At 61.5% G+C, this 26,084-nt stretch overlaps 1 protein-coding gene across 1 annotated transcript in view; it reads left to right on the forward strand.

Moving 5' to 3' along the window:
• The window catches only part of LOC119111359 (serine/arginine repetitive matrix protein 2), a 34,748-nt gene extending 17,030 nt beyond the window's left edge, over positions 1 to 17,718 (forward strand). The window contains exons 4-15 of the mRNA XM_037235174.1: positions 755 to 875; positions 1,260 to 1,411; positions 1,851 to 1,916; positions 2,581 to 2,833; positions 3,197 to 3,420; positions 3,868 to 7,502; positions 9,761 to 9,941; positions 10,533 to 10,685; positions 11,985 to 11,994; positions 13,919 to 14,075; positions 14,457 to 17,330; positions 17,609 to 17,718. Coding sequence (XP_037091069.1) covers positions 755 to 875; positions 1,260 to 1,411; positions 1,851 to 1,916; positions 2,581 to 2,833; positions 3,197 to 3,420; positions 3,868 to 7,502; positions 9,761 to 9,941; positions 10,533 to 10,685; positions 11,985 to 11,994; positions 13,919 to 14,075; positions 14,457 to 17,330; positions 17,609 to 17,687 — 7,905 coding nt within the window. The 3' untranslated portion in view covers positions 17,688 to 17,718. The remainder of the gene's footprint in view (positions 1 to 754; positions 876 to 1,259; positions 1,412 to 1,850; positions 1,917 to 2,580; positions 2,834 to 3,196; positions 3,421 to 3,867; positions 7,503 to 9,760; positions 9,942 to 10,532; positions 10,686 to 11,984; positions 11,995 to 13,918; positions 14,076 to 14,456; positions 17,331 to 17,608) is intronic.
• Positions 17,719 to 26,084: the final 8,366 nt, after the last annotated feature.

The raw sequence follows: 26,084 nt of genomic DNA on the forward strand, positions 1-26,084 counted from the left end.
TTGATAAACAGACGGGGGGCTGGTGTAAACCGTGAACGTTCCAGTAGCGTCTTGGCTCTCAGATCTTTACATCTTTGAACTCGCCCACATACTGAACTGTTTTTAGACGCTTGAAGACCAGACACAAGTACAAATAATGTTGGGGGTATATACGTACATGGTGCATCGTAAGCAAAGAAAGCTTTTAGTGGATTGATAAACTGTTTCGACCTCATACAACGTGAACAAATCATGTTGAGTGCTGTTCTGTTGGCCATTTCAATCCAGATCAGCAGACATTAGCAATGTCGGATATGCTGAATTTATCGGACGATGCACTGCACCCTTTCGTGGTCACATTTCACAAGGTTTCACTGAAATCGATTATAACAATGCCGAATATTTCTGTCATTGGTCATTCGGTTCCCCTTCTATGCGATCGGCAAGGCAATCCCCAAAAGTATAGGTTTTCGAGCGCAGTATTTGAACACTGCTACACGTACTTGATTAATGTCTCGTAAAATTGTATTGAAATGAATTATGCCACAGAATGCCCAGCTCGTCTGTGTTGTGATATATACGGGTGTCAAAAGGAGGGTAATTTTGAAAGCAAACAATTCTTTTAGAGATTTTATGTGCGAGTACTTACATCGCATGTATTCGAGATGTGTCTAGATGTTTTCAGCCAACGTTACGATTCGTGCGCGTCAGACCATGTGACATTGTTTTTATTTGCCAACATCTTGGCTCTCCGGTCACGGACATGTCTGCTCAGGTGGCCATCAAGACGATCAAGAAGGCGAAAATCGAGACGGAGCAGGACCTGGTGCGGATCCGGCGGGAGATCCAGATCATGTCATCGGTGACCCATCCACACATCATCCACATATTCGAAGGTACGCGTGCTGTGCCGGCGGCTCGCTTCAGCAGATCTTGCGCGGCGGGAATAGCCCAGAGTACCGCGCGATGCCTCTCTCCGCTGGCAGAGGTCGTCGACTGACCAACAGTCCGCCTGCCATGTATGGTTGCCCCGTAATGATCGCTAACAAACCACAAGCTGGCTGCGTTTGGACATTCTGGCCATCAAAATCATAGCGCGCGCAATGTCATTGTGATAGATATCTGCAAAAAATTAAATGCTCGTTTATTGATTAATTGAGAGCCTTTTTCCGACTTTGTTTTGTTTTACGCAAGTTTCAGCGTAATATAATTCGTGGAATTAGCATAGAACGCTTCACAAGTTCTTTGTTTGAGCCCTCTGACCGCCTCTCTGTCCCCAGTGTTTGAGAACCGCGAGAAGATGGTGCTGGTGATGGAGTACGCGGCGGGTGGCGAGCTGTACGACTACCTGAGCGAGCGCAAGGTGCTCAGCGAGCCCGAGGCCCGCAGAGTGTTCCGCCAGGTGGCCACGGCCTGCTACTACTGCCACAAGGTCTGCTCCTGACGCGCCGCTGCAACGCTGCATTTACGCGCTGGGCTGAGGCACGGGGCGGGGCGTTGTGTCGGGCACTTATGAAGGTGGTTGGAGGGGTTGGGGGACCATAAACCGTGGTGACACGGTGTATCATTCGGGTGCAGCATAACTATTCGAGTTACTTTACGATGCATTCAAACAGCCATTGAGCGTCGCGACCTCTGGCCCCGATTATGACGTGGACGACGAAACACCGGACCGACAGCCGAGCTTGGTCGGGAACGAGCACAATGCCGGAAGACGCTTTGAAGCCTCATGGTGTACTGACTCAGGTGATCACCGGTAGCAAAGACGACCCATCTGCAAGGTTCCCGCCCTGTGTGATCTAGACTGGACTGATCTCCACCCAACTGTAATTTCGACTGTGCCTGAGAACGCGCGACGTTCTGTTCCGCAGCACAAGATCTGCCACAGGGACCTGAAGCTGGAGAACATCCTGCTAGACGAGTACGGCAACGCCAAGGTCAGCTCCCAGGCGACCCCAGCCGCCAGGATGGCGATTTGAGTGGCGATTCCTCAGTCCGAATCAATTAACGCGTCACTTGGCTACGTGAACAAATGGCTGTCGGTCCAGCTCTCACCTTGCAGCGTCACTGATGATTGGTGAGAAGGACACCATTGGTACTGTTGGGTTGGGGCTTATGTGCCGTTTGGAGTAAGCGTTTCGTCGCTTTGTATCCTATATCACAAAATTCCGCACTCCTACATCTCCTACGCCACATCTTCACATGCCCCGTGCCATCTTATCTGCCTTCAACCGACCGTGAAGCTTGCGTTCTCATTCATCAACTCTACGAGCTTCCACCTACCCCACGCCTTGCGAACCCCAGTACTTCAGCAATCCTTCAGATCACCGACATCTCATCCCCACTCCTACAGATCACAGGTCAATCCCAGGTCTCGATCGATCCCATATCCTATCCCATCCATCTTCCCCATCTGCTCCTCACCCGGTCTCTCTGTCCAGGCCAACAGCGCTGACCTGGCGCCAGGCCTTCTCCAACGGCGCCCCACGCGCGCCTGAAACCCCCCCCCCCCCCCCTCCACCCGTCTCCACGCCTCCACCCAGCCCACTCCATCGGCACCTCACATCATCTCCGATGCCCCTCACATCCGCCCCGCCCCAGATCGCCGACTTCGGGCTCAGCAACGTGTTCGACGAGAAGAGCCAGCTGGCGACGTTCTGCGGCTCGCCGCTCTACGCGTCGCCGGAGATCGTGCGCGGCACCCCGTACATCGGGCCAGAGGTCGACTGCTGGTCACTCGGCGTGCTGCTCTACACGCTCGTCTACGGCGCCATGCCCTTCGACGGCTCCAACTTCAAGAAGCTCGTCAAGCAGATCACCACCGGCGACTACTACGAGCCGAAAAAGCCCTCGCGTGAGTAGCTGGAGTTGCTGAAGTAGTCAGAGTCGGCGAGGCTGAAGTGGGGCTGAGGTGGTCAGAGTGCTCAGCGGCGACTTGTTGGCGATCGATGGCGCCGGGCTGTTTCCTGCTGTTGGTGAGGTCCTGCCTGCGCCATCGATCCTGGCTGTGCCTGTCTGTGCCGTCGCGAATTGCCACCCTCGCGCCTCCCACATTGTCAGGTAGAGTGTCGGCAGTGGCGCCATGGACGTCAGACTTGCCGCATGCGTACGGACCAACCACATTCGCGCCGCTGTCCTGCGCATGCGCTGACGCGCCACGTATGCGTTGACGTGCCGTGCGCGTGCTGACGTGCGGCGCACGCGGCCGGTGTTGCAGCGGCCTCTGAGCTGATCAGCGGCCTGCTGACGGTGGGCGCCGACCGACGCTCCACGATCGCCGACATCTGCAGCCATTGGTGGGTCAACAAGGGCAGCGACGCCTGCTGCCTGCGTGTGGCCGAGGAGCTGGCCAGCCAGACGCCCGTCCGGCTGGACCTGCTGCTGTCGCTGGCGCCGCAGAGCAGCGACAAGGAGCACATGCTCACGCCCGGCGACGTCGAGGTGAGCGGGCGTCGGCGCGTGCGCGCGCCCCGGGCGTACACGCGGCCGCCCGGCCAGGCTCTGTGTCGGACGACGAAGGGATGGAATGCAACTTGTAATGCGCGTGATCTGTGTGGTATCTTGGGGGGGGGGGGACAAACATTTAATCTAACACTTAATCTAACCATGTGGTGTGTCTGTAGCTCTGGTGATGACAAAGTTCGTGGTAATTTATGTGGCAACTGAAAGCGGACAACTTCAAGTTAAACTGGATACCCATCTAAGGGCTATGATCATCCGAATGATCGCATCCTATGTCCCGAAAAAAAAAACAGATCTTCAAAGTTTGCCTTCAAGTGATGACAATCAATAATGAGCTAGTGATGTCTGTCGCTACTATTTTGGACCCCTAAGCGTCCAGCCGGTGCCGTTCTCCTGCGCCGGTGACCCGATGCGCCCCACCGTCAGATGGTCGAGTCGCCGCGGCCGGACCGTAAGAAGCGAGACCGGCCGGACGCGGACGGGTTCGCGGCGTCCCGCTCCCGCTCGCTGGGCAGCCTGATGGAGGTGGAGCCGGCGACGGCGGTCCCCGTCCCCAGCCCCGGCTCGCCGGGAGGCCGCGCTCGCGCCGCCGTCGCCGGCGCCGACGCCGCGCCCAAGCGTGCTCTGGAGGAGGACGACGAGTCGGAGCGCAGCAGGCGGACGGAGAAGCCGGAGAAGGAGCGGACCCGCAAGAAGGACGGCGAGAGGACGCTGAAGCGGAAGAAGAAGCGTGCCGAGGCGGCGAGCGCCGAGATGCCGGGGTCCGGGGTGGCGGCGGCCATCGCCCCGTCCGCGGACAGCACCTCGCGCGAGGAAAGAGTGACGGAGCCTGTCCACATGGGGGCGGGGGCAGTGAGCAGGGTGGCCGAGCCCGTGGACACAGTGGCAGAGCCCGTGGATAAAGTGACGGGGCCAGGGGACAGAGTGACTGTGACAGAGGACAGAGTGGCGGAGTCGGCCGCGTCTCGGTCGTGGTCGAAGTCGCGCAGTGAGGCGAGAACTTCGGAGCCGGCAGCCAGCTCCGCTGCCGGACTGAGCGCGCTCCCCGCCTCCCCGGTCAGGTCGGCACCGCCGTCACCGGGCGCGCGGGAGAGCTCGGCGCCCGATCAGCCGCGGTCACCGGCCGCGGCGGCGCCTCGGTCACCGACGCAGCTGCAGCCGATGTCACCGACGCAGCTGCGGCCGACGTCACCGACGCAGCTGCGGCCGACGTCACCGACGCAACTGCGGCCGACGTCACCGACGCAACTGCGGCCGACGTCACCAACGCAACTGCGGCCGACGCCACCAACGCAACTGCAGCCGACGTCACCGACGACAGGACGCCCCAGGTCGCCCGCGGCCGCCACTCCGAAGTCACTGACTCCAACGGCGGCGCGGTCGCCGGTGCTGACGCCGACCAGGTCAAGGTCGCCGACGTTAACGCCGACCCGACCCCGGTCACCGGCGCCGTCACCAGTGCCAGAGGCTCCCAGCCCAGCCCGGCTGGTGGAGGCGGTGGGGCAGATCTCGCCCGGCCCGCCGCCGCCGGGTGCGGCGCAGGCCGGATCCCCGGCAGCCCCGGAGGCGACGCCGGCGGACGCCAGGCCAGCCGCGCCGCCGGAGCCCAGCCGTAGCGGCGCCGCCTCGGCGGGAGGCGGCGCCCCTGCGACGACGAGTCCGTCCGACCGGCCGCCGCCGGAGCTCCTCGTGAAGAAGCCGTCAGACGCTGCCGTGGCTGAGCAGCCGGCGGCGGTCGGTGGCTGCGCACAGTCCGCTGAGCCGGCCGAGGCGGCCGGCCGGCCCGGCGACGCCCAGCTGCTGGCGGCGCCGACCGACCAGCCGCAGCCGCGACGTATGTCGGCTGAGAGCGCCAGCAGCAAGGCGTCCAACGGCAGCGACGGTCTCACCCGGCGCAACTCAAAGATCTACAAGGCGGCCGCCATGTGGGATAACATGATCGCGCCCCCGGAGCCGGCCGTGAAGACGCTGGAGAGGCCCAAGAAGGTCATCAGAGACTCGTTGAAGCTGGAGCCCAAACCCAAGCCGGAGCCCAAGCCGGAGGAGAAGAAGCCCGTCATTAGCCTGTTTACTGGCATTAAGGTATTGGATGCTAAAAGGGCGTTCGAGTCGAAGCCGAAGGAAGCGTTAAAGGCGGTCCCTTTGCGGAAGGGAACTCAAGCCAAAAGTGTGATACTCCAGGATGCAGGTGGGCCTATTCCAATGAAGGACATCACGGGTCGTGTGTATGCTTCTAAAAGCTCTGGTACTGTGCTGAAGCAGGATGTTAAAGTGAAGACGAAGAAGTCAAAGACAAAGGAAAATGGGACTGAGGAACTTGGCAGACCCGAAACCAAGATCAATGGTGATCAGTCCCCTAAGAAGGAAAAATCCCCCGCGAAGAGTAGTGAAAAGGCATCGGTGAAGTTTGCCGGCACCAAAACGCCAGATAGTGTTGCAAATTCCCCAAATGTGGTGAACGTTGAAAAATCTCCAGATGCAACTGGCGCTGTAAAATCACCGGACCCTCCAAAAATGGAGGCTGGGGATCAGTCCACGCTGTCCTTGGCACCGGAGAAAAAGGTATTGAAAAGGAAGATCAAGAAGGAACGTCCGTCTCCAACTGAGTCTTCTGCCAGCGCAGAAAATAAAACCGCCTCCGAACGTAAGGGGGCGTCGGGCGAAGAGGTCGCAGCTCAAATAGGTGAGATGGTCAGTGCTATTCGTGAGGTGGGCGAGGCCATTTCACAAAAAGAAAGTGAAATCAAGAAAAACGAAGAAGATATCGCTAAAAAGGTAACAGAACCCCTGGCAGACAAGGAAATACTGGGAGGACCCAAGAAACCGAAAACGGCGCTCGGCACTGAACAAGATGGGTCAAAAGATCTTTTTTCGCGACCAAAGAAACCGGTGTCGGCCATTGATCAAAGAAAAATGCCTGGTCAAGAGCCTGCAGCGGCTCAGAAGCTGCCGAACGTGGCAGCCGTTGAGACCACGTCCGAGCAGAAACAGCCCAAGCTGCCAGCTCACGAATCCCCTGCTCGAAAGCAGCCCCAGGCCACGGAACCCGCGCCCGAACAGAAGCAACCCAAAACACCGAGTACTCAGGGCCATGTGGAGCAGAAGCGGCCGCAGCCGTGCGTCCCCGGGGCTGCTCCAGAGGACAGCCGAGCTCCCAGGGAGAAGCCGGCGAAGCCGCGGCCGACGCTGGTGATTCCCGAGAGGCGGCCCTCGGCCGCGGAGCCGCCGGTGGCCGCCGCCCAGACGGCGCCGGCCGACTGGGCCGGGCCGGCCGCACGGTCTCAGGCCGCCACGCTCGCGCCCAGGGAGATGGAGTCGCAGGACACGCTCAAGAAGATCTTCCGCCACGCCGAGGAGAAGGACACCGCTCTCGGAACTGAGAACAGCTTCCTTAAGGACGTGGTGTCGCGGCGCCGAAAGTCCGACGCCGAAGAGCGGCCCAAGTACGCCACGCTGCCGGCCAAGAAGAAGACGGAGCTGCGTGTGCTGCTGGGCCAGGATGAGGCGCACGGCCGCCGGCCCGAGTACCGCTCCGAGGTGGAGGCGGCCGTCAACACGCCGAGCACCACACGGCGCACCGAGGTCACCTTCCCGGTGGCGGCGCCCGACCGCGCGCACAGCCTGCCGCCGCAGCGCGCCGGCAGCCGCGAACACGTGATCCGCATCAGCATGGACGGCGGCGAGCCGGCGGCCGAGGCGGCGCCATCATTGCCGGCACAGCGGCCCGAGCCGGCGCGGCGGCCGGCCAAGTCGGTCCGCCACGCGGCCTCGCTGCAGTCGCTGCCCGAGCGGCAGCGGCTGGCCGGCGACGACGGCATGCGCCAGGCGGTGCTGCGCTCGCTGCCGCGCGCCAGACCGCAGCTCTCCGTGCCGGCCGGCAGCGTCACCTCGCCGCCGCCCGAGCCCATCCGCAAGTCCCCGCGCGAGTTCATCATCCCGATCGCGCTGGAGGGCGGCGGCACGGTGACGCCGCCGGTGCGCGCCGCCTCGGAGGAGGCCGAGGCCGCCCAGGGGCCCGGCCTGTTCCGCTCGCAGCGGCTCTCCGGACACCGCAGGATGGGGTGAGTGTACCGCGCCGGCCGCGGCAGACGGGGTGCCCGGCGCCAGCGCTGGCGTCGGCCTGGCCCTCGGTCTCCCAGGATGCACGAGGTCTTGTGACTTGCCTCGTTCAGCTAACGCCACTGGCCCCACCCGTTGGCCGTTGCTGTAAATAGCACGGTTACGTTTAAATCGACTGCCCTGTGCGTGCCTGTATGTGATAAACTGCACGCCCGTCACCTCTGCACCAACACCTCTCGCTCACCTGCATTGATGACGTCACCAGACCAGGCCAGGCTGTTGATGGTCCCGGCGCTCGTCGCCGCTGGTTGAGACAAATCGGCACATTCCACCAGCGCGATCAGTACGAATTCCGCCTCCATTAGGTGGTGCTTATGGCTTCGGTTGGAAGCGCCACGCGTCCCTGGCGAAGCGGCGTGTTCGTAATCACGTCCAGCCTGAGGGAACGGCGTAGGCCGTGTGACGACTGGTCCCAGCCCTCATCTCACCCGGCCTGGTCTGGCCCCGCCCTCTCGATCGCACGTCCGCCGCACTCGCGCCAGCTCACTGCACCGACCCAGCCGTGGGCACGGGCACCCGGTGCTACCCACTGGTGGGTATCCAGTGTTGGTGGGTACGGCGGCTGCCGCTGGCGGCTCGCCGGCGTCGGTCGGTAGCCGAGCGCTCCCTCCGCGCGGACGCTGTGACTAACGTGGCGCCCACCGGCCGCGGCCGCCGCAGAAGCCTGCTGGCCGCCGCCGACGAGGAGCAGCTGGCGGCGCCGGCCGGCCTGCAGAAGCTGAGCTCCCGGCGCGGCCTGGACAGTAGCATGGGCCTGACGCTGCCCGGCTGGAGCGGCAAACCAGCCAGGTACAGCGCCGGCGGCGGCTGCACCCCGCCCGCTGCGGCGTCACCAGCTGGGCTGTGCAGGAGCCAGCCGCCACACCGACACGCGGCGCTCGGCTGGATGGTCATCCGGGGCTTCACCACCTGGCACACCGCTCCTCAAGCCTCGCCCCAGGAATAACACTAGCCGGTAGCCAGAGAAGTATACTTTTCTGCGTGACCTGGCTTAGCGCACGATCGGGCGCAAGGTCACCCGGGGTCAGCGCAAATGGTCTGAGCGGTGCTCGCGGGAATATGTGTAAGGCGCGCGCGACAGTCTGGCATCACCTAAGACGAGCTTTTTTAGAACTCCCGTAAGACCCGATGTCATCAACGCAACATGACGAAGCATGTCAGGTTATGCCTACCAGAAGGTTATGAGTGAGAACCGTTTGTTTGTACCCTGCTGCTTTTGATTGGGCTGAATAACCGATGAAGCGGCCGCAAAACCTGCATGCAAATAAGCATTCATGTTTCTCTGGGTACGGTACGTTATTTGCCTGAAAGGTTGGCTGTCTGTGCACTTTGTTTACTGCCAGCATGCAGCACACACGTTACAAGACGAACTCCGCCGTCAGAGCTGTGCGCGGCGAGCTATCTGTGACAGTTGGGAATAGTTGTACGGCTTAAGCGATGTCGGTGCAAGATATGCCATCATAGTCTGAAATGCTAGGCTGGACACTTGTATCTAGATAACGTATTTGCCTTAAGCGCCGTTTCGTGATACGTACACGGGATGTGATGCCCAAATGGTCAGCAGTCAAACGATGTTAGGGCCATCTGAGTGAGGCAATCATATGAGATGGACAGGGTCTAACCGCTCGGTTTGCTCTGGCGTAGGCTTTCAAGATACACTAATTTGAGCTACAGCCTATATCCGGATTACTGTATCTTGACAACACACCCCAGAATAATACACATTTCACTAATGACATAACTCATGTAAGGGTTGTCCTGGGTCGTCCGCATGGTGTTGCATAACACGTTCCGTTTCATCGATGATTACGTCACCGTAGGCGACGCAGTACCATTCAGTAAATCCGTCCCAAAGCGGGAATCCCTAGCTGATGGGCGCTCCTGTGTCCAGCTGCTGGTGCAGCGTCACCCCAAAAGTTGACCCGCTGCTCCTACTCGCCGACATTGGTGTGGGGGAAAGAGCCTTCACACTATCGGTTGCAATAACAGGTCAACGAGTTACACGATTTGGGCAAACGGTTTCGTGTTGGGCGCTAACGCGTAACATTGCGGCTGTGCGTGCAGTGTCGATCTGTGATGGCGTCTGGATGCGGTTGTCGTCGCACCCTCCATCCATGCGGTGTGTGGTCGCCGCGGCGCCCGCTCTTCGCTTGCTGCAGTGGCCGAGGCACACTTCCAGCACATCCCTCGTGTGCGGCAGGATGTCGCGTCCTCGGACCGGCTTCTCGGTGGAGCGCTCGGACAGCTTCAGCTCGGCGGGCGAGGACGAGGAGGACGAGGACCAGTTTGAGATCCTGACGGCCGAGTCACTCTTCACCACCCTGCTCGACCGCGTGCGCAACCTCACGCGCCGCGTCAGCACCGAGGACTCGCCGCTCAAGGTACGTCCCCTGAGCCACCGAGGACTCGCCGCTCAAGGTACGTCCCCCAGCCACCGAGGTCTCGCCGCTTCAGGTACGTCCCCGACCACCGGGGTCTCGCCACTCAACGTGCGTCCCTCGGACACCGAGGTCTCGCTGCTCAAGGTACGTCCCCGGTCACTGAGGTGCCGCCGCTCAAGGTACGTCCCCGACCACTGAGGTCTCACCGCAGGTACGTACCCGACCACCGAGGTCTCACCGCAGATACATCCTCCGGCCACTGAGGTCTCGCCGCTCAAGGTACGTCCCCCAGCCACCGAGGTCTCGCCGCTCAAAGCACGTCCCCGACCACCGAGGTCTCACCGCTCAAGGTACGTCCCCCAGCCACCGAGGTCTCACCGCTCAAGGTACGTCCCTTGACCACCGAGGTCTCGCCGCAGGTACGTCCTCCGGCCACTGAGGTTTCGCCGCACCATACGCTTGCTGAACAGTCGCACCCAGCCTTTGGGCGGTGCGGAGGTGTCACGTGTACACGCGACACCAGATCGGTGCGACGGACGTGGCGGTCCCGTCACGGCGCCGCACGCCTCACGCGTCTGCTCTGGTTTTCAGCGGACCATGCAGCTGGCCAACCAGGCGCCAGGTTCCGGCGAGCGGCCGCCCCAAGAGCAGCAGCCCAGCATCTGGGGCGTGCACGCACCCATGCGCTCCCTATTCGACCAGCCGCTAGGCTTCCCCCGCACCTCGCTGTTCGAGCAGCCGCCGGCCCGCTCCAGGTGAGCCCGCGCCGAGGCGCCATCTCTTCGGGGGAGGGGGGGGGGGGGGTGGCGGCTCTGGTGCGGGGTCCGTGGCTAAGTCAGACACAACAATTGGCGAAGATCCAGTAAGGGAGGGGTAGGGGAGGGGGGGGGGGGCGGCACGCTCTGTCGCTCTGCACAGAAAGCCGCCAGTTGGCGAAGGGAGCGATGCCACTGGCATAAGGTCACGGGCCACATTCAGTCCCAGCATGTAGTCTGTCTGCCCATAAATAACCTCGCAGGTGCGTTGCCGGCGCTTTAGTGAACTATGTACGTGTTTTGTTTCATGCATGTTGTCAAAACCAGTCATCATGTTCTGATATTTTTACAGCTAAGCTATAGGCACAGCCGTTTGATTCAGTGTATTGCAAACGTCTGACAATGTCAATCCTCTCCTCCATGCTGCCTAGCTTTCATTCCTTCCAGTGTTTTCAGTAAGTAGTCCGTTGCATGCGGCATGTGAATATGTGACTGTTCTTCGGGGTTGGTGTACGGCTGGTGGCTGCATTCGAATTGTTAGCATTGTACATGACGAAGTCGCGGATCCCAACTGACGCGTTTGTTTCATATAAGACCATTTAAAAGAAGTTAAGTTCCATTAGCAACATGCCTGCTAAAAAAACATCGCAATCTGCGAGTTTCATGCTATATATATATATATATATATATATATATATATATATATATATATATATATATATCAAAGCGCAATATTTTCATGACGTAGAATATGTGGGTTAGCCGATACCGTTTAAGTTTAGTTTCCGCACCGACCACCTCCCGCTCGCCCCAGTTCATCATAACGCTACTCATTACAAGTGTGCCAGGGCGGGGGCGCCATAGACACTCGACCCGCTCCACCGGTCGCACCGCGTCTCTTTCCACTAACCGCTACTGGTCTGGGCAGCTGGGACACCTGTCCGGTGCCAGCCCGTGGCCGGTGTGGTGCCGCCGCCGTGACCCTCCCAGGACTTCGGCCCGTGACCCTCCCAGGACTTCGGCCCGTGACCCTCCCAGGACTTCCCCATGACCCCCCCAGGACTTCCCCATGACCCTCGCAGGGCTGCCCTATGTGACCCTCCCACGACTCCCAATGACCCTCTCAGGACTTTTCCACGACCTCTCAGGACTTCCCCATGACCTCTTCCGTATCGTCACCGTCATCTCTCCGTGGCTGCTGTGAACCGATCCACACCGCCGTGACATATCCCACGCCGCCATCGCCTCGCGGACCGTACCTCGGCCGTGACCTGCTCGTCGCCCCCAGGCAGTCGTCGGTGGGCTCGCCGCGGCCGGAGGCGGGCGGTGGGCCGACACCGGAGGCCGACAGCTCGCCGGCGCCGGCCTGGCGCCGCTCGCGCTCGCGGGAGGACGCCTTCTCCACGCTGCCCAGCAGTGAGTGGCTGCCGGCCGGCCGGCGCCTGCTGTGTGCTGTGCCTCGGCGCCCGCCGGAGGGTCTGACATGGTACAAACTACAGACAGATACGGGTCAACCGGAGGGTGCTCGCTCCGTAGACCAAGGAGGCACGGATCATAGAAGAGGAGGCATTTTTTTATCTCGATTCAAACACAATTCATTACTGCTAAGCGGTGATGCAGGCTCCTAAGGTATGCTTCAGAACATGGTACCATCTCTATGTGATTTATGGGGCGATGTGCAAGCCTGTTGCATGCTAGTGGCCGGTCAAAACCCATCTGTTTAATGACATGGCTGGCAGCATCAGTTACCTCTGGAAATCGTTAAGTATCTCTCAAAGATGAGAAACACAAGTGAAAACGGGAAAGAAATCATTAGCCTACGTATTTGGGGATCGCTTTTCTTCTTTTCTTGACCGTCTTAAGACATTCTGTGGTTGACCCAGTATCTGGTCGTTTTCTCGCTGACGATACGTTTACAAAACAGTCAGCCAATGGCCTTTCAATTACCGGTATTTAAAGGCCTTGGAAGACGATTTTAGGTAATTGAAAGGCAAAATTAACTGCACGAAACTGTTGCAATGTATTCAGTTAAGCCCAACTGAAAAAAATATGCTGTACCACTGAGCATCGAGTGGCGCCGTCGTCGAGGACGCAAAATAGCCGCCACACTAAAGGCACGTTACCGACATGCATGCCAATAACGCAAGATAAAGGCCTATAGAGCCCGCGCACCCAGCGTCAGCTCGCTCGTCTGGCCACCATGGCCCACTCCGTGGCTGGACACGGTCTGGTGTGGTCTGTTACAGCCGGCGCCGTGAGGCGGCGCCACCGGCGCCCGCCGTCGGACAGTCAGTAGGCCAGCGTCTGTACGTCCGCCACTAACCCGCCTCGCATGCCCGCCGCCCGGCCGTGCCCGGTCAACGAGCCCTGCTCACGCTGCTCACCGCGTCCGGCGCCGGCAGCACCAGCACCAGACACCGCCACGTTATGAGCACCCACCTCGCCACCAGACCCACGCTCCGTCAGCGCCACACACTGCTGGCACCATTCACTGTCATCATCGCATACTGTCAGCACCACGCACCGCCATCATCACATATTGCTAGCACCTCATGCTGCCAGCACCACGTACTGCCCGCACGACATATCGCCAGCACCATACACTACCAGCAGCACACTCTTCCAGCACCATGCACTGTCCACACCACATACCGCCTACCGCTCCACGACTCAATGTTCGTCACTGGGCTGGCCTATGGACCATTGACGTCACTTCCCCGAGCACGGCCGGTGGCTCTGACGTCCCCGGGCATGAGCGAGCGGCCTCTGTGTGTGCTCTAGGGTGACTAACACAACGCGTCCGGCCCGCTCTGTTCCCAGGGCAGCACCACTAGTTCTGGAGAGCTTCGTTTGACAATGAATTCTGACCGTTCGCTGCTTCTGCTTTGAAGGTATTTTTGCACGTAATGTTCTCCGTTAGACTCCTGAGGCGACATGCTAGCTTCGGGAACCAGTGCTGCGCGCCGAGCCTCGCAGTAGCCTTCGTGCGATGGTGGAGTGGCAAGCATGGTTAGACAGCTGCAAATGTGGAGACATTGTTAAATATGGTCATACCAAGCAGCGTTTGTATGCAAGTGCTCATAAGCATGCTGTACATTTGTCAGCTCATCTGGGCTATTGGCTGGTTAGTCTATGGGGCTTTGACATCAACAGTGGTATTGCATGCTTTCGGAAGTGTGTTGCACTTTTGTTGCGTGTTGTCATTGCCGCTCGTATGCGCAGATTACCGGAGACGAGGCCAGTGCTTCGAGGCCGACGACGACCCGGCCAACTACACGAGGAGCCTGCCGCGGAGGTACACAGCCCGCGCGCCCTCCAAGGACCTGCCCAGCATCAGCGACGAGGAGCCGACCGAGCCCAGCCGGCCAGCGCCGCAACCGTACCCTCGCCAGCAGGCGCAGCCGCAGCAGCCGCAGCAGCCGCAACCGCAGCAGCAGCAGCGGCAGCCTCAGCAGCAGCAGCCGCTATCGCCGGAGCCGCTCGCACGGCCGCGCAAGTTCCTAGCCTACAAGAAGTCGTCGACGGCCGACTCACCGCTGGGCGGGTCGGAGGAGAGGGGCGCGAGCGCCGAGCGGGCCGGCTCGGCGCGCGACTTCATCAGCCGCTTCCTGCGCCAGGACCCGGCGCTGGGCCGGCCGGCGGCGGCCGCGGCGCCGGAGCCGCCGGCCTACCGCGTCTACACGCGCACCTCGAGCCGCGAGTACACGCCGCCGCCGGACGCGGCCAGCGAGCCGCCCAAGGTGGCGTGGCGGCCGCGTAGTCTGCACGACGCGTACCGGCCGCCGGGGGAAGCTGAAGGGCGGGACGGCGGGCGATCAGCGACCAGCCAGGAGCCGGCGGCCGGACCAGCGGGCCGCCGCTCCCTGATCGACACTCCCCCCGGCGGGCGGCGCGGAGAGCAGGAGGGTGAGGCCGGGCGGCCGCGGCCGGCGCCCGACGAGCGGCGCCGCGCCATCGGCCGCACGCTCAGCTTGCGGATACCCGAGCCGCTCCGAGACGGCGGCGGCGGCGGCGGCGGGAGCGCGGCGCGTGCGCGCAGTCAGAGTCGCGACGGCGGCACGCCGCCAGACGAGGCCCGGCTGCCAGCGGGTCGCACCCGCCGCTCTTCCTCGACACTTGTGTCCGACACCGAGCGGCGCTCCCTCTCGCCGCTCGCCGCGCCGGACGCGGCCGGCGGCGACGAGGGCGACCGCACGCCCGTGTCCAGCCCCCAGGCGCGCAGGCGCCAGCCGGAGAGGGCGGCGCGCCGGGCGGCGGCGACCGACCGCGCGCGGGACGAACACCGCACCAGCCCGCGGCACCACCGCCGCTCCGACCCGCCGGACGAGCACCGCAGCGCCCGAGACGACCATCACCACGGCTTGCGAGGCGGCGACCGCCACTCCAGCCGCCGCCTCAGCGCCGAGCCGGCAGGCCCGGGCGACGACTACCGCTCCAGCGCCCGGTGCCTGAGTCCCCGCGGCGACCACCGCTCCGAATTCCGCTCCGGGCCGCTGGACGACTACCGCGGCAGCCCGGGGCCGCTCAGCCCGCGATACAGCTACCCGGACAGCTATCGCTTCAGCTCGCCGTTCATTCGCAGCTCAGAGCGCAGCGTGCAGAGCGCGCTCAAGGACATCCGACAGAAGCGCGAGGCGGGTGGCGGCGCCCTGTCCCCCCCGCCGGCGACGGAGCCGGTCCCCAAGCCGCTGGAGTCGGAGGCGGATGCAAGTGAGTTCGATGTCAGAACTAAAGGTGCAGAAGACAGCGTCGAGGCGCCACCAGCGGAGGAGAGCGTCGCGCGCCGCGGGCCGCCCGGCGCCGACGGGGACAAGGCGCCCGGGCCGATGAAGAGGCTCGACAAGCAGCAAGAGCGAAGCGTATTCGACGAGATTTCTAGGAAAACGGCAAAGCTCCTCAACCTCGACAGAGGAAAAGACGAGGACTCGAAGACCATGTCAGACAAAAGGTCGGAGCCCGACGACGCGAAGGAGAAGAAAACGACTCTCACGCAAAAGCTGAGCCGAATACCGAGCCTGATCCGGCGGGCCGGGTCGCGCTCCGAGGTCAAGGCCGAGGCGGAGGGCGCCGAAGTCCGAGACGCCCCACGTCCCGCCCAGCTGACGTTGCCGGGCAGCGCCGTGGAGAACCAGCCGCCGCGTCCGATCAACCCGGACCTGCTACGGGACGCGTTCAGTCACTACCCGAGCTCGGAGCAGGCGCCGCCGGCCAGCCCGGGCAGCCCAACCAGTCCGCGGCCCAGCTCCCGACGCGTGTCACTCAAGTTCTTTGAGGAGCGCGACAAGACCGAGTGCGGCTCGCCGACGCTCAAGGAGCCGCCGCGCGAGCTGAATATCGTGCGGCGCGGCAGCAGCGTGCGCTCGGTGGTCAACAAGCTGCAGCAGAGCGCGTCCGGCGAGGGCCAGGCCGCCGCCGCCGCTGCGCCCGAACCCCAGGTGTTCCGCAACATCGCCGGCCAGATCATCCACCTGGCGCCGGGCGGCGGCGAGGTGTCGCGCGCCCGCTCGCCGCGCCGCCGCAGCGCCAGTCGCGAGCGCCAGCCGAGCCGGTGTCGCTCCTCCAGCCGGGAGGCAGGCGCCGCGCCCGACCAGCCCACCAAGCGGCGGCCGCAGCTGGCGCGGCTCTGCCTGGACGGCGCCGTCGCCAGCAGCGAGGAGGAGCTGCAGAACGGGCCGACGGTGAACGGCGCCGCGGAGACGCGCCACCACAACGGCGATGGCGGCCGGCGGCCCGAGCCGCGCGCGCCCGGGCCGGCCGACCCGGCGCCCGCCGAGAACGGCGTTGGCGCCGAGGCGAGGCGGCGCCGGCTCGGCCAGCCGCTCAGCGCCGACGCGGACGCCGCCTCGGAGACAACCGACACCGGCTCCGAGGTGAACGCCGCCGACGACGAGGAGGACTCGGTCAGCGACCGCATCCTGCGCAAGAGCTACTTCCCGCGCTTCAACGACCGGCGCCGCGACCGGTCGTCGAGTCGTGAGGTGCTCAGCCTCATCTACGACGAGCCGCCGGGCGAGCCGCGGCGCGCCGGCCGCCGCGAGCGCCGCGAGCGCGACGCCTCGCACGGCCGCTCGCTGCTCGCCGCCGATGGCACCGGCCGGCTGCGCTCGAGCAGCCGTGACCCGTCGGAGGCGTGCGCCGACGTCAGCCGCCACAGCAGCACCCTGCCCCGCCGTCTGAAGCTGTCTGGCAGTGGCGGCGGCGGCGGCTCGCCGGCCGACGAGCCCGCCGACGCGGTCGGCTCCAAGGAGACGCTCTCCTCCAGCAACGTCAGCCTGCGCTCGTCGCGCGAGTCGCTGCCGTCCGACCCGGCCGGCGAGCCGCGGCCAGCGCGGCTCTCCAGCATCGAGGAGGGCCGACGGCGGCGCACCGGCGACGCGCCGTACTTCCGCGCCGCCACCGCCCACGTGCCGAGCACGGCCGACTTCTACCGGCGGCACACGACGGCGCTGGGCCCGGCCGCTGCCGAGGCGGTCGCCGAGCGGCGCGCTTCCTCCCGGCTCTCCGTGCTCGGGGACCAGATCAAGCGGAACCTCGATTCGGTGACCAGCAACATCGAGAGCCTGAAGGAGGCTCGTAAGGCCCGTCACTCGACCGGCTCCACCAGCCAGCCGGCTCAGTCGCGCAGATACCCGAGGCAAGTGCGACCGGCGTGCCTGGCCTGACCCGCGCGCCGCCGCCTTGACGGGGCGACGTTCGGAGAGAGCGGTCGTGCATCACTCTGAAACTTTTTGAAATGTTCGGGTGGCCTGTTTTGCTAGCGAGTCCGTCCAGTTAACCGGGTCTGCCGGTAGCTCAGAGGAACTTATAGCGCCCGTTCAATTTTAAGCCCTGACCGTTTTATCCACTAGAGCCCGTCGTCCATAGACTCAGGACGTAGACGGTGACTAACGGTGTGCTGTTGTTTCGTTCTAGCGGCACCCGGCCTGCCGGTCCTGCGGCCCGGGTACGTGCGCCGAGTGACCAGCCCACTAACGCTCCGCCCTCTGTCTGACCTTGCAGGGGAGATAACCGCTGACTGGCGCTGTTGTGTTGCTCAGATACGGCTCGAGCGGCGCCGGCCTGGCGCTGGGCGCCAACGGGGCCGGCTGGCTGGGCGGCCGGCCCTCGTACGGGCAGCGTCTTACCTTCAGCTCGTCCGCCTGGCGCTACCTGTGAGCGCTCCGACCGCCGCCCGTGCCACGCTCCGGACAGGCGCCCGCCGGGCCGGCCAGCGCGCGCTGGCGAATCCTTGTTGAGACGGTCTGGGTGGTTGCTCACGGCGCATATATGGGCGTACTTGTGATGATGCGCGGCTTTCTGCGGGGTCTTTGGATGATCTCGTTCAGCGAAGGCACCACTACACGAGACGAGCCGGACAAATTTTTATACGCGTGTTGATCTGTTTGATTTGTTGCTATGTCCGTTGTTTTTGCAATAAAACGTGTTCTGGTTATAATGATTTGTAGATCACGAACCAAAACAAAACATGTATGCAGTAGAAGTCTGATCACGAACACATTAACCTCCTACCGAGGTCGCTGTGCCACCTGCGTAACATCTCCAATGATATTCTCTTCGTGGTTCAACTTGCAACCACAAGGACGTGGGCGGTTTCGTCTGGAAGTTTCGTGCTACGGAGCTTTTCGCTCAGTTTTACAACCGTGCACGCACAATGCAACGCACTACATGCTAAGTGTCGTAACAGACCTAGCCCTCCCGTACGTCTCGAGATCATCACATGGACCAACCAACATGGATGAGACAATAAAAAGCGTGAGACAATCACGTGTCTGCCAAACTATTTGTACTGTTGTACTGTATTGTCCAACCGTTTTTCACATTTCATGGAGACGCAGGTGTTACGGTCAGGCACTGAGTAGGAAAGCATTCGATAAATCTGCATAGCCGGAGCGGATTCATGACGGTTCACTAATAATTCCGGATATAACTGAGGCAACGCCTCGCGCATAGGATGGCGACCTGCTTTTCGCCGTGGCACGTGACCTTATGAAGTTTATGAACGCTACGCATGAACCTAACGTGACGTTTATGACCGTAACTACACCAGCACTACACTATGAAGCATGCAAACGGCAAATGGCCATTAAAAGCAGCAGAAGCCAGTTTTCGTGTAAACTGAGCAGCGGCGCGCACGCCCACCGTCCGTCACGAGCCTTGGAGACGCTGTCCAGCCGCACCCGGCGCATCACTCGCTGTCCGTCGACGAGTAGCCGGCCACCAGCGACAGCGCCGACGTCTGAGCACTGCCGGGAGCCGGGGCGGAGTCCGCTGCCGCCGCCCGTGTCGGTGCGGGGTGAGCACTCGGCGGCGGCTCCGGACCATCCGCGTCCGCCGCCGGTGCTGGGCTGCAGGTCGGCATCGGCCCGTCCGCCAGCGGCTCTGGTCCGCCTCCGGCCGCCGCGGACTCCATGAGAGGCGGCCGGTCCGGAACTCCAGCCGCCGCCGCCGCCGGTCCCGGGCGCCGCCGCACGGTCACACCGATCGAGGCGGCGATCCTGCCGGCCGGCGCCGCCTGGTTCGAGAAGCCGCCGCCGCTCGGCGCCACTGTGCCCAGCGCCGGCCGCGCGCTGATGGCGTCCCGCCGCCGTTTGCGCCGCTCCTCTAGACCTGGGGCAGAGGCGACCGGTCATATCTCCTGCCGCTGCCTTGTGCCCGGTCATATCGCGCTACGAGCCGATGCGGTGGCCAGGTGTGTTCGTGAACACGCCCAATTACCGCAAAACAGCCGCGTGAAACTGGACATCTTCAGGTCGGCAGCGAGATATGTATAAACACATGCCATCCCAGTACGCATTAGCAGATTGCGCCAGTAAGCACCGCCTGCTCATGTTTACAAAAATGGGCAGACGAGGACTGCCGCGTGCCACACCATAGTAACAAGCACAGCATTTATCGACTGTAATCTGATAAATATACAGATGACTGACTCAATCACACATCTTCAACAAAAAAGTGGAGATCATTACGAGTACAGAGTTTTTATGCCGACAGCTGTCGACGTTTAGTTTATCAGGAGGTACTGGTAAAATGGCGTCACGAAGTAGACAATGGTAATTTTACCAATGCTCGACGCTTCAAGCTGTGCTTATGATCACGAGGACAGGAAGTTCACCAAAAACACCTTTAAAAGAAAGACGCTTAGAGAATGCTTCCAATCTGTGCAGGCAATGCCACTAAATAAATATATATATGTATATATGCACACACACACGCGCGCACGCACGCACGCACGCACGCACGCACGCACACACACACACACACACACACACACACACACACACACACACACACACACAACACACACACACACACACACACACACACACACACACACACACACACACACACACACACACACACACACACACACACACACACACACACAAATAGAGCTCCAGCGCGAAAAAGCAAAACAAAAGCGAACAAAGAAAAGAGGACGAGAAAGAATGAAAAAAAAACAAAGAGCACAAGTCCTTTCTTGCTTGCAGGAAAAGGAAATTACTGTATCCCCAAAGACGACAAGCCATCCCGAACCCGCCGTGACGGCCAGGGCGCCCCAGTGCGTGAACAACTCCGTCTGAGTTCACTCCGGAACGGCCGCTTCGTCTCTGCGCACCATCAGCTAAACAAACGCCCGCTGGCCCCCGGAGCCGCGGCGACTGCACAAACACGCGACGGGCGCCCCACCAGGCGCGCGTGCCGGGCACATCTCCGCGGGGTGATGCAACCCCGGTGTCGGCACCAAGCGTCCGGCGCCGGACAACCGGCGCGTCTGCCGGCGCGCCGCCGTGTCAGGGATGCTCCGGACGGCGCACAGGGCAGTCTGGTTTGTGTTGACACAGCCCGGACCTCAAGGGCAAGGTCTGAGGGCCGGCAGCATTGTCTGGATCTCAGACGGTCTGGTCTCTGCCGGTAATGTCCGGACCCCACGAGTGTGCCGGCAGTACAAGATACGGTCTGAATACTGGCAGCACTGTCTGGATCTCAGGCGGTTTGGTCTCTATCGGTAATGTCCGGACCCCACGAGCGTGCCGGCAGTACCTCAAGGTACGGTCTGAGTGCTGGCAGCCCTGTCTGGATCTCAGACGGTCTGGCCTGGGGCTTGGTCATCACTGTCCAGGTCCAACGACTGCACTGTCCAGCCCTCAGGTGTCAGGTATGAGCACTGTCAGCCCTGTCCAGTCATCAGAGTCAATGTCCGAGTATTGCCGCCACTGTGCGGAGCTCAGAAGTCAGGCCTGGATTGTGTAAGCACCATCCAGACCTCAGGATTACCTTGTCAGAAATCTGGTGGTCTGATCTGAGGTCAGGTGTGCGTGGTGTGGGTGAAAATCAGGGGAAAATACCGCATTACAAGCACGGTAAGGCTGGATGACAAACGAACCCGTCACTCGGTAACACAGATCATAAGGTGACAATACAACCTCTGCCTTCTGATGAAAGTGTGGCAAGTTCAAGCCAGCTCTAATTGCAACCATGACAGTTAAATGGCACGATGTAACCATGTTAAATGGCGACGAGACACCAGGCAAAATGTGCCATAATATTTAATTTGCTGCGATGAAATTGTACACGGCCAACACACGACAACACGCCAGCCCACCCAAAGATTACGCAGGTTGAGACCGCGCCGACCTCAGGGACGTACGCGTGCCGCGTACGTGATCCGTTACGTCTATGCTAAATATGCATTTTCTCCTCATTTAGTACCAACGACGAAATCAAAACCCGACTTGTAGCGCGTACGCATAACACAAGCTGTAGCTACGTCATGGCTGGTGCCAGACGGTATCAAAAGCGGAGTGGAAGTGATACGACGACCGAGACATGCGCGATACAGAGCCGACGTACACAACATCAGACGGACGTCGACTTCCCATGTTTATCCATGCCAGCCGGTCTTGGAATCATCTGCCATCCAACTGCATGGGAATCAACTGATTGGCCGTCGGGGACGCCCACTCGCGTGAAGTCATTCGCCCATCTTCTTCCGAGCTGTACGAGACGTATACCAGGGACCAGCCACGTCTGAAGTGGCTTGGAGCCGCACGCGCAGCTCCGCCGCAGCGGCACACAGACGCTGTGGACAGACAGCCGCCCGACCGTCCGTAGTCACGACACACCGCCGTCTAGAGCAGGGACTGGCGTCCGGCCCTCGCAGCCTCCAAAACTGGCGCCCCTGACCCGCCCGACTACACGGTAAACTGTAGCCGGCGCGACCTTATTTCGCGCCGGAGCTTCCGCCGGAGAAGGTCATCGCTTCCAGCGCCCTATGGCCTCCCAGATCACCCGTGTCACATCCCTCGGCCGTCTGGTCTCTGACAGAACACGCGGACGACGGCCCAGTCCGTCGCACACCATCTACATGTGCGCAGTAATTGCCCTGCACCATACACGAGCGATGTTAAGGAGTCTGGCTGAACTCCAGCCCAGCCCTCAATACACACGGCCAATGGATCTGAGCATCGCAAGGACCCTTACACATGACGTATTGGATCAGCAGGAGGCCGCCAAGTGGATCCAAGCAACCACGTTCACGACCGGTGAGAACACCCACCGGCCTGCACATGTGTTGTACAATGTACAGGCATGGCACAAGACAAGGGAGAAGTTTTGCAAAATTAGCTGGAGGGGAGGGCTAAGCAGTAAAAATGATTAAAACTATCCGTACAAAGCGCCAATCAACGGGTCTCTACATATTTCGCCCTCATCCATCACGTGTCGAGGGAGCCTTAGTCGCAGGTTGGGAATGGGGTGGAATGGAGGGGGGGGGGGGGGGGTTGAGGGAGACTGAAGTCCCCTCCCCATACGAATAGGAAACTCTCCTCCTGACGTAAACATTGGGCACCCACCACGCGTCTGTTAATTTCAATGAGCCACACCCCTTAAAGGCCACGTCGCCGTCACTGGAACCTGTCGCCACCAGACGCCAGCTACCAGACGTGCCAAGGCGAAGGCGTCCGTGCCGGGCGCCGGCCCTGTTCGCAGGGAGTCTCAGGCCCCCCCCCCCCCCCCCCCCAGGACGAGGCGGCGGGCCGATCAGACCGCTCCCACCCCGGCGCTGGAGCGGCGCGCGCCCCGGGCGCCGTCCGTCCCACGGTCTGCGCCAAACCCACAGCGGCAAACATGTTTAGCCGACACCCGGGTCGGCACTATCATCCAGCCGGGACCGGCAGATACAGAGCGCGGCGGCCAGCGCTGTCACAGGCCGGTCCCGACAGTGGCGGCGACGACCGGTCGCACGCCACCGCCCGACCCGCAGCCGCGCGGCCTCGAGGCCGGTTGTAACCAGTCAGCGTCGCCGGCCGGCCCCCTGCTGGACCGCAGACACCACATCCGGGCGGGCACCACGGGCGAGGAGCCGGGCGCGGTCGGCTGGCGAAATCCGACGCCACCAGTAAGGACGGCGGCGGCAGCGGCGGCGGCGGCGCTCGGCCCGGAGCCCCAGAGCGGCGGAGATCTGCGCCAGACGCCGCCGGCCACCATTGCACGTCGGCAGGGCGCAGTGCGGCACGTGGCACGGCGGCGGCGCAAGCCTGGCTGCCGGCGCGCGTCACGTGGTCACACGACGGCGCAGGGAGACGCTGTCCAGGCGCCCCCCCCCCCCCCCCCGTGGCCCCTGGCGGCGGGCGGCGCCAGGCCGGCCGGCCAATCACTCATCAGCTGAGTATTGGCACAAGCAGCCGCGCCATCAAATGAAGCTCACACAAACTTGCAAAGTTTGCACAACGAAGTCTTCATAGCAGGTATTGATCTCGTTATCTTTAATCGATGTACCGCTTCGCTCACACAAACTTGCAAAGTTTGCACAACGAAGTCTTCATAGCATGTATTTATCTCGTTATCTTTAATCGATGTACCACTTCCCTCACATGACCACACGACACGTCAGCGGTCATGTTAGCGGCTTGGTGCAAAGTGCCGAATGTTACTGGAGTGGCGCACAGTTCTTGCACTGATGTTACTTGCCATTTTAGGACGTAGCGGCGCCAAAGTGCATTGTTGTCGCACTCCTTCACGCGATTTCAGCGAAGATCGCCGAAACATAGCACGCATAGCAAACGAAACATAGCAGAGTCATCAGTCTGAAATTCCCAGCCCCAGGTTGTAAGTCTGGCATTTTTTTGCTCAGCAGTGACCGTACTCAGTTTTTGCGCCATTGTATCTGGTACTGCAATGAAGTCTGCCTTTCTCATCAGCCAACCATCGATTGACCTGCGACGACGAGGGTGAGATGAAGAGGTGCTGTTCCGAAGTTAAACATCTTGTAATCCAGGCACACCAGAATTACATGCATACACTCGACGTCAACTGTTTGGGTTTATGGTCGAAAATAGTGTTCACTCAGCCCTGCAGCGATGATAGCATCCGTCAGAATGAGCGATCCCAGTGTGTCATCAGGCACGCTTGTATTTGGCTCTGGGTCAGGATAGCCTACCATTCCAGGCCTGACAGGAGTCACTTGTCCATTTTGCTGGAACTCCCGAGGTCTTTGGCAGACGCGGCACACCAGTATCTTTCCGACACGAAAACGGTACGACACCATCGTCGCCACTAGATCAAACGCAGCCTTCGGACCGCAAGCTACGCAGCAACATACCAGCCGTTTTTTTTTTTTTTTTTGGTGCCCAGGACAGACGCACGCGGACGGGACAAAAATACAAGGTTGAAGGGCGTGAGGCCTACAAATTGACCAGCACGGCTATCTTGCAGCGTCGTCGGCACAACATGCTGCGTAACTATCTTGTGCGGATTCACAGCCGAGAACAGATAGAAATCTGACCCATAAGGCGAGGAAACACATCTGCTGTCCTTTGAGCTCGCGCGAGCACGTGCTTTCCGATACCCTGACAGAGGGTTGCATCGAGCGAAATCAGCCAAATGTTTCTCTTCAGCACAGACCGTCTTGCAACTGATGTCTGCCCGTGCCTCGCCCGTGCCTCTGTGGGTGACACCGCCAGTACAGCAACGACGATATCTCCGTGCGACGCAGGCTTGGACCGGAGCCGATATCCGACTCCTTGTTAAACAACTTGCTCCCGCGGTCGGCGGCGCGCTTCTGGCGGCGGCGCGGTCCGGTCAGACCTGACCCAAGCCGGGCGAGCGGCCCGGGCAGCCGGCGGGGGCGCAGCGGCGTCGACCGCGCCGGGACAGGCCGGCGGCGGGCAGCCACGCCGCGCGCGGAGCCGCCGGACGCCGCCGGCGCGGTCCGCACCGCGGCCGAGCGGCGACCTCCCAGGAGCGCTGGAGGCGCCTCGTAGCGAATATCACATGCGGAATCCGGTGACGTGCGTCACGGAACCAACCACGTGTGGTACCTAAACAAACCAAGCAGCTAGCTCAGCTGCCTCAACACATCTGGGGCCAGAGATCAGCACCACAGACGCATCCAGAATGCCTGACGATTTGTACATGGTTGGAGCGAGGAATGCTCACCATGTACCACCGCTGCTGAACAAGAACTAAACGAACCCCGCACCCGGCTCGTGATTGTCAGCGACTATCGATTTCATGCCGAACGGTGATCCCGCGGACGGGCCCGTGGTCACGTCGACACGGCTGCCACTCACCCAGCGGGTCCTGCAGCCGCATGAGGGCGGCGAGCCGGCGGTCGTCCTCCGTCTCGGCGACGAGCGGCATGTCCAGCGAGGAGCGGCGCAGCAGGTCGGCGTCCTGGGCGGCCGCCTCCGCCGCCGCCCGCTTACCGGCCTGCGGCGGCCGACACACGGCTCCGCGTCACGTCACGGCTAGGAGGGGGGCTGTCGGGGGTGGGGGCTGTCCGGCGCTGGCGTGGCGGACAGGCGGACAGGCGGGCGTGGCCAGGGCCGCACGCGCCGCCGGACAACTGCGGCGTTCACCCGGTTTTGGATGGAACCTTGCCAGACAGACCGAGCACGACTTGCATCAGCTGGCGGATTTTGAGCGGTCAGTGAATCCGAGGCAAACACAGGTCGGCAGGCGTCAGCACGCTCCATCCCACACACACAGTCAGAAGTGGTCCCCGATCATGTCAGCGTGAAATACATCGGAGCGGAGTCGAAGCTCGTGATAGGAATCACCAGTTACGACAACTGAGGCTTAGGGACGTGCCGACGGCCAAGGTCATTTTACATCCTAACTGGTTAGCATCAAACCCTAGTAATCTGCAGCTTCGCATCGACTTCAAAGGATAGTCACAGCATTTGCTCGGCACGCGGCGATTGTGTCTTACCGGCGCATTGGTAACGCCTAACACAGGATGGGACATCCCGTCCCGGAATGGGCGCTTTTGGCACATAGCGCACTTGTTCTGAGCCGCCTGGCCGCAAAAGCATCTCCCTATCCGATGCGTTTCGATATACCCACAAACGTCGTCCGCAACAACATCCGCCAAAACAGGCGGTGTGCA

The sequence above is a fragment of the Pollicipes pollicipes genome, unplaced genomic scaffold, assembly GCF_011947565.3.
Source record: "Pollicipes pollicipes isolate AB1234 unplaced genomic scaffold, Ppol_2.1 Scaffold_7261;HRSCAF=8764_pilon_pilon_pilon, whole genome shotgun sequence".
In the NCBI taxonomy this organism is placed as follows: Eukaryota; Metazoa; Arthropoda; class Thecostraca; order Pollicipedomorpha; family Pollicipedidae; genus Pollicipes; species Pollicipes pollicipes.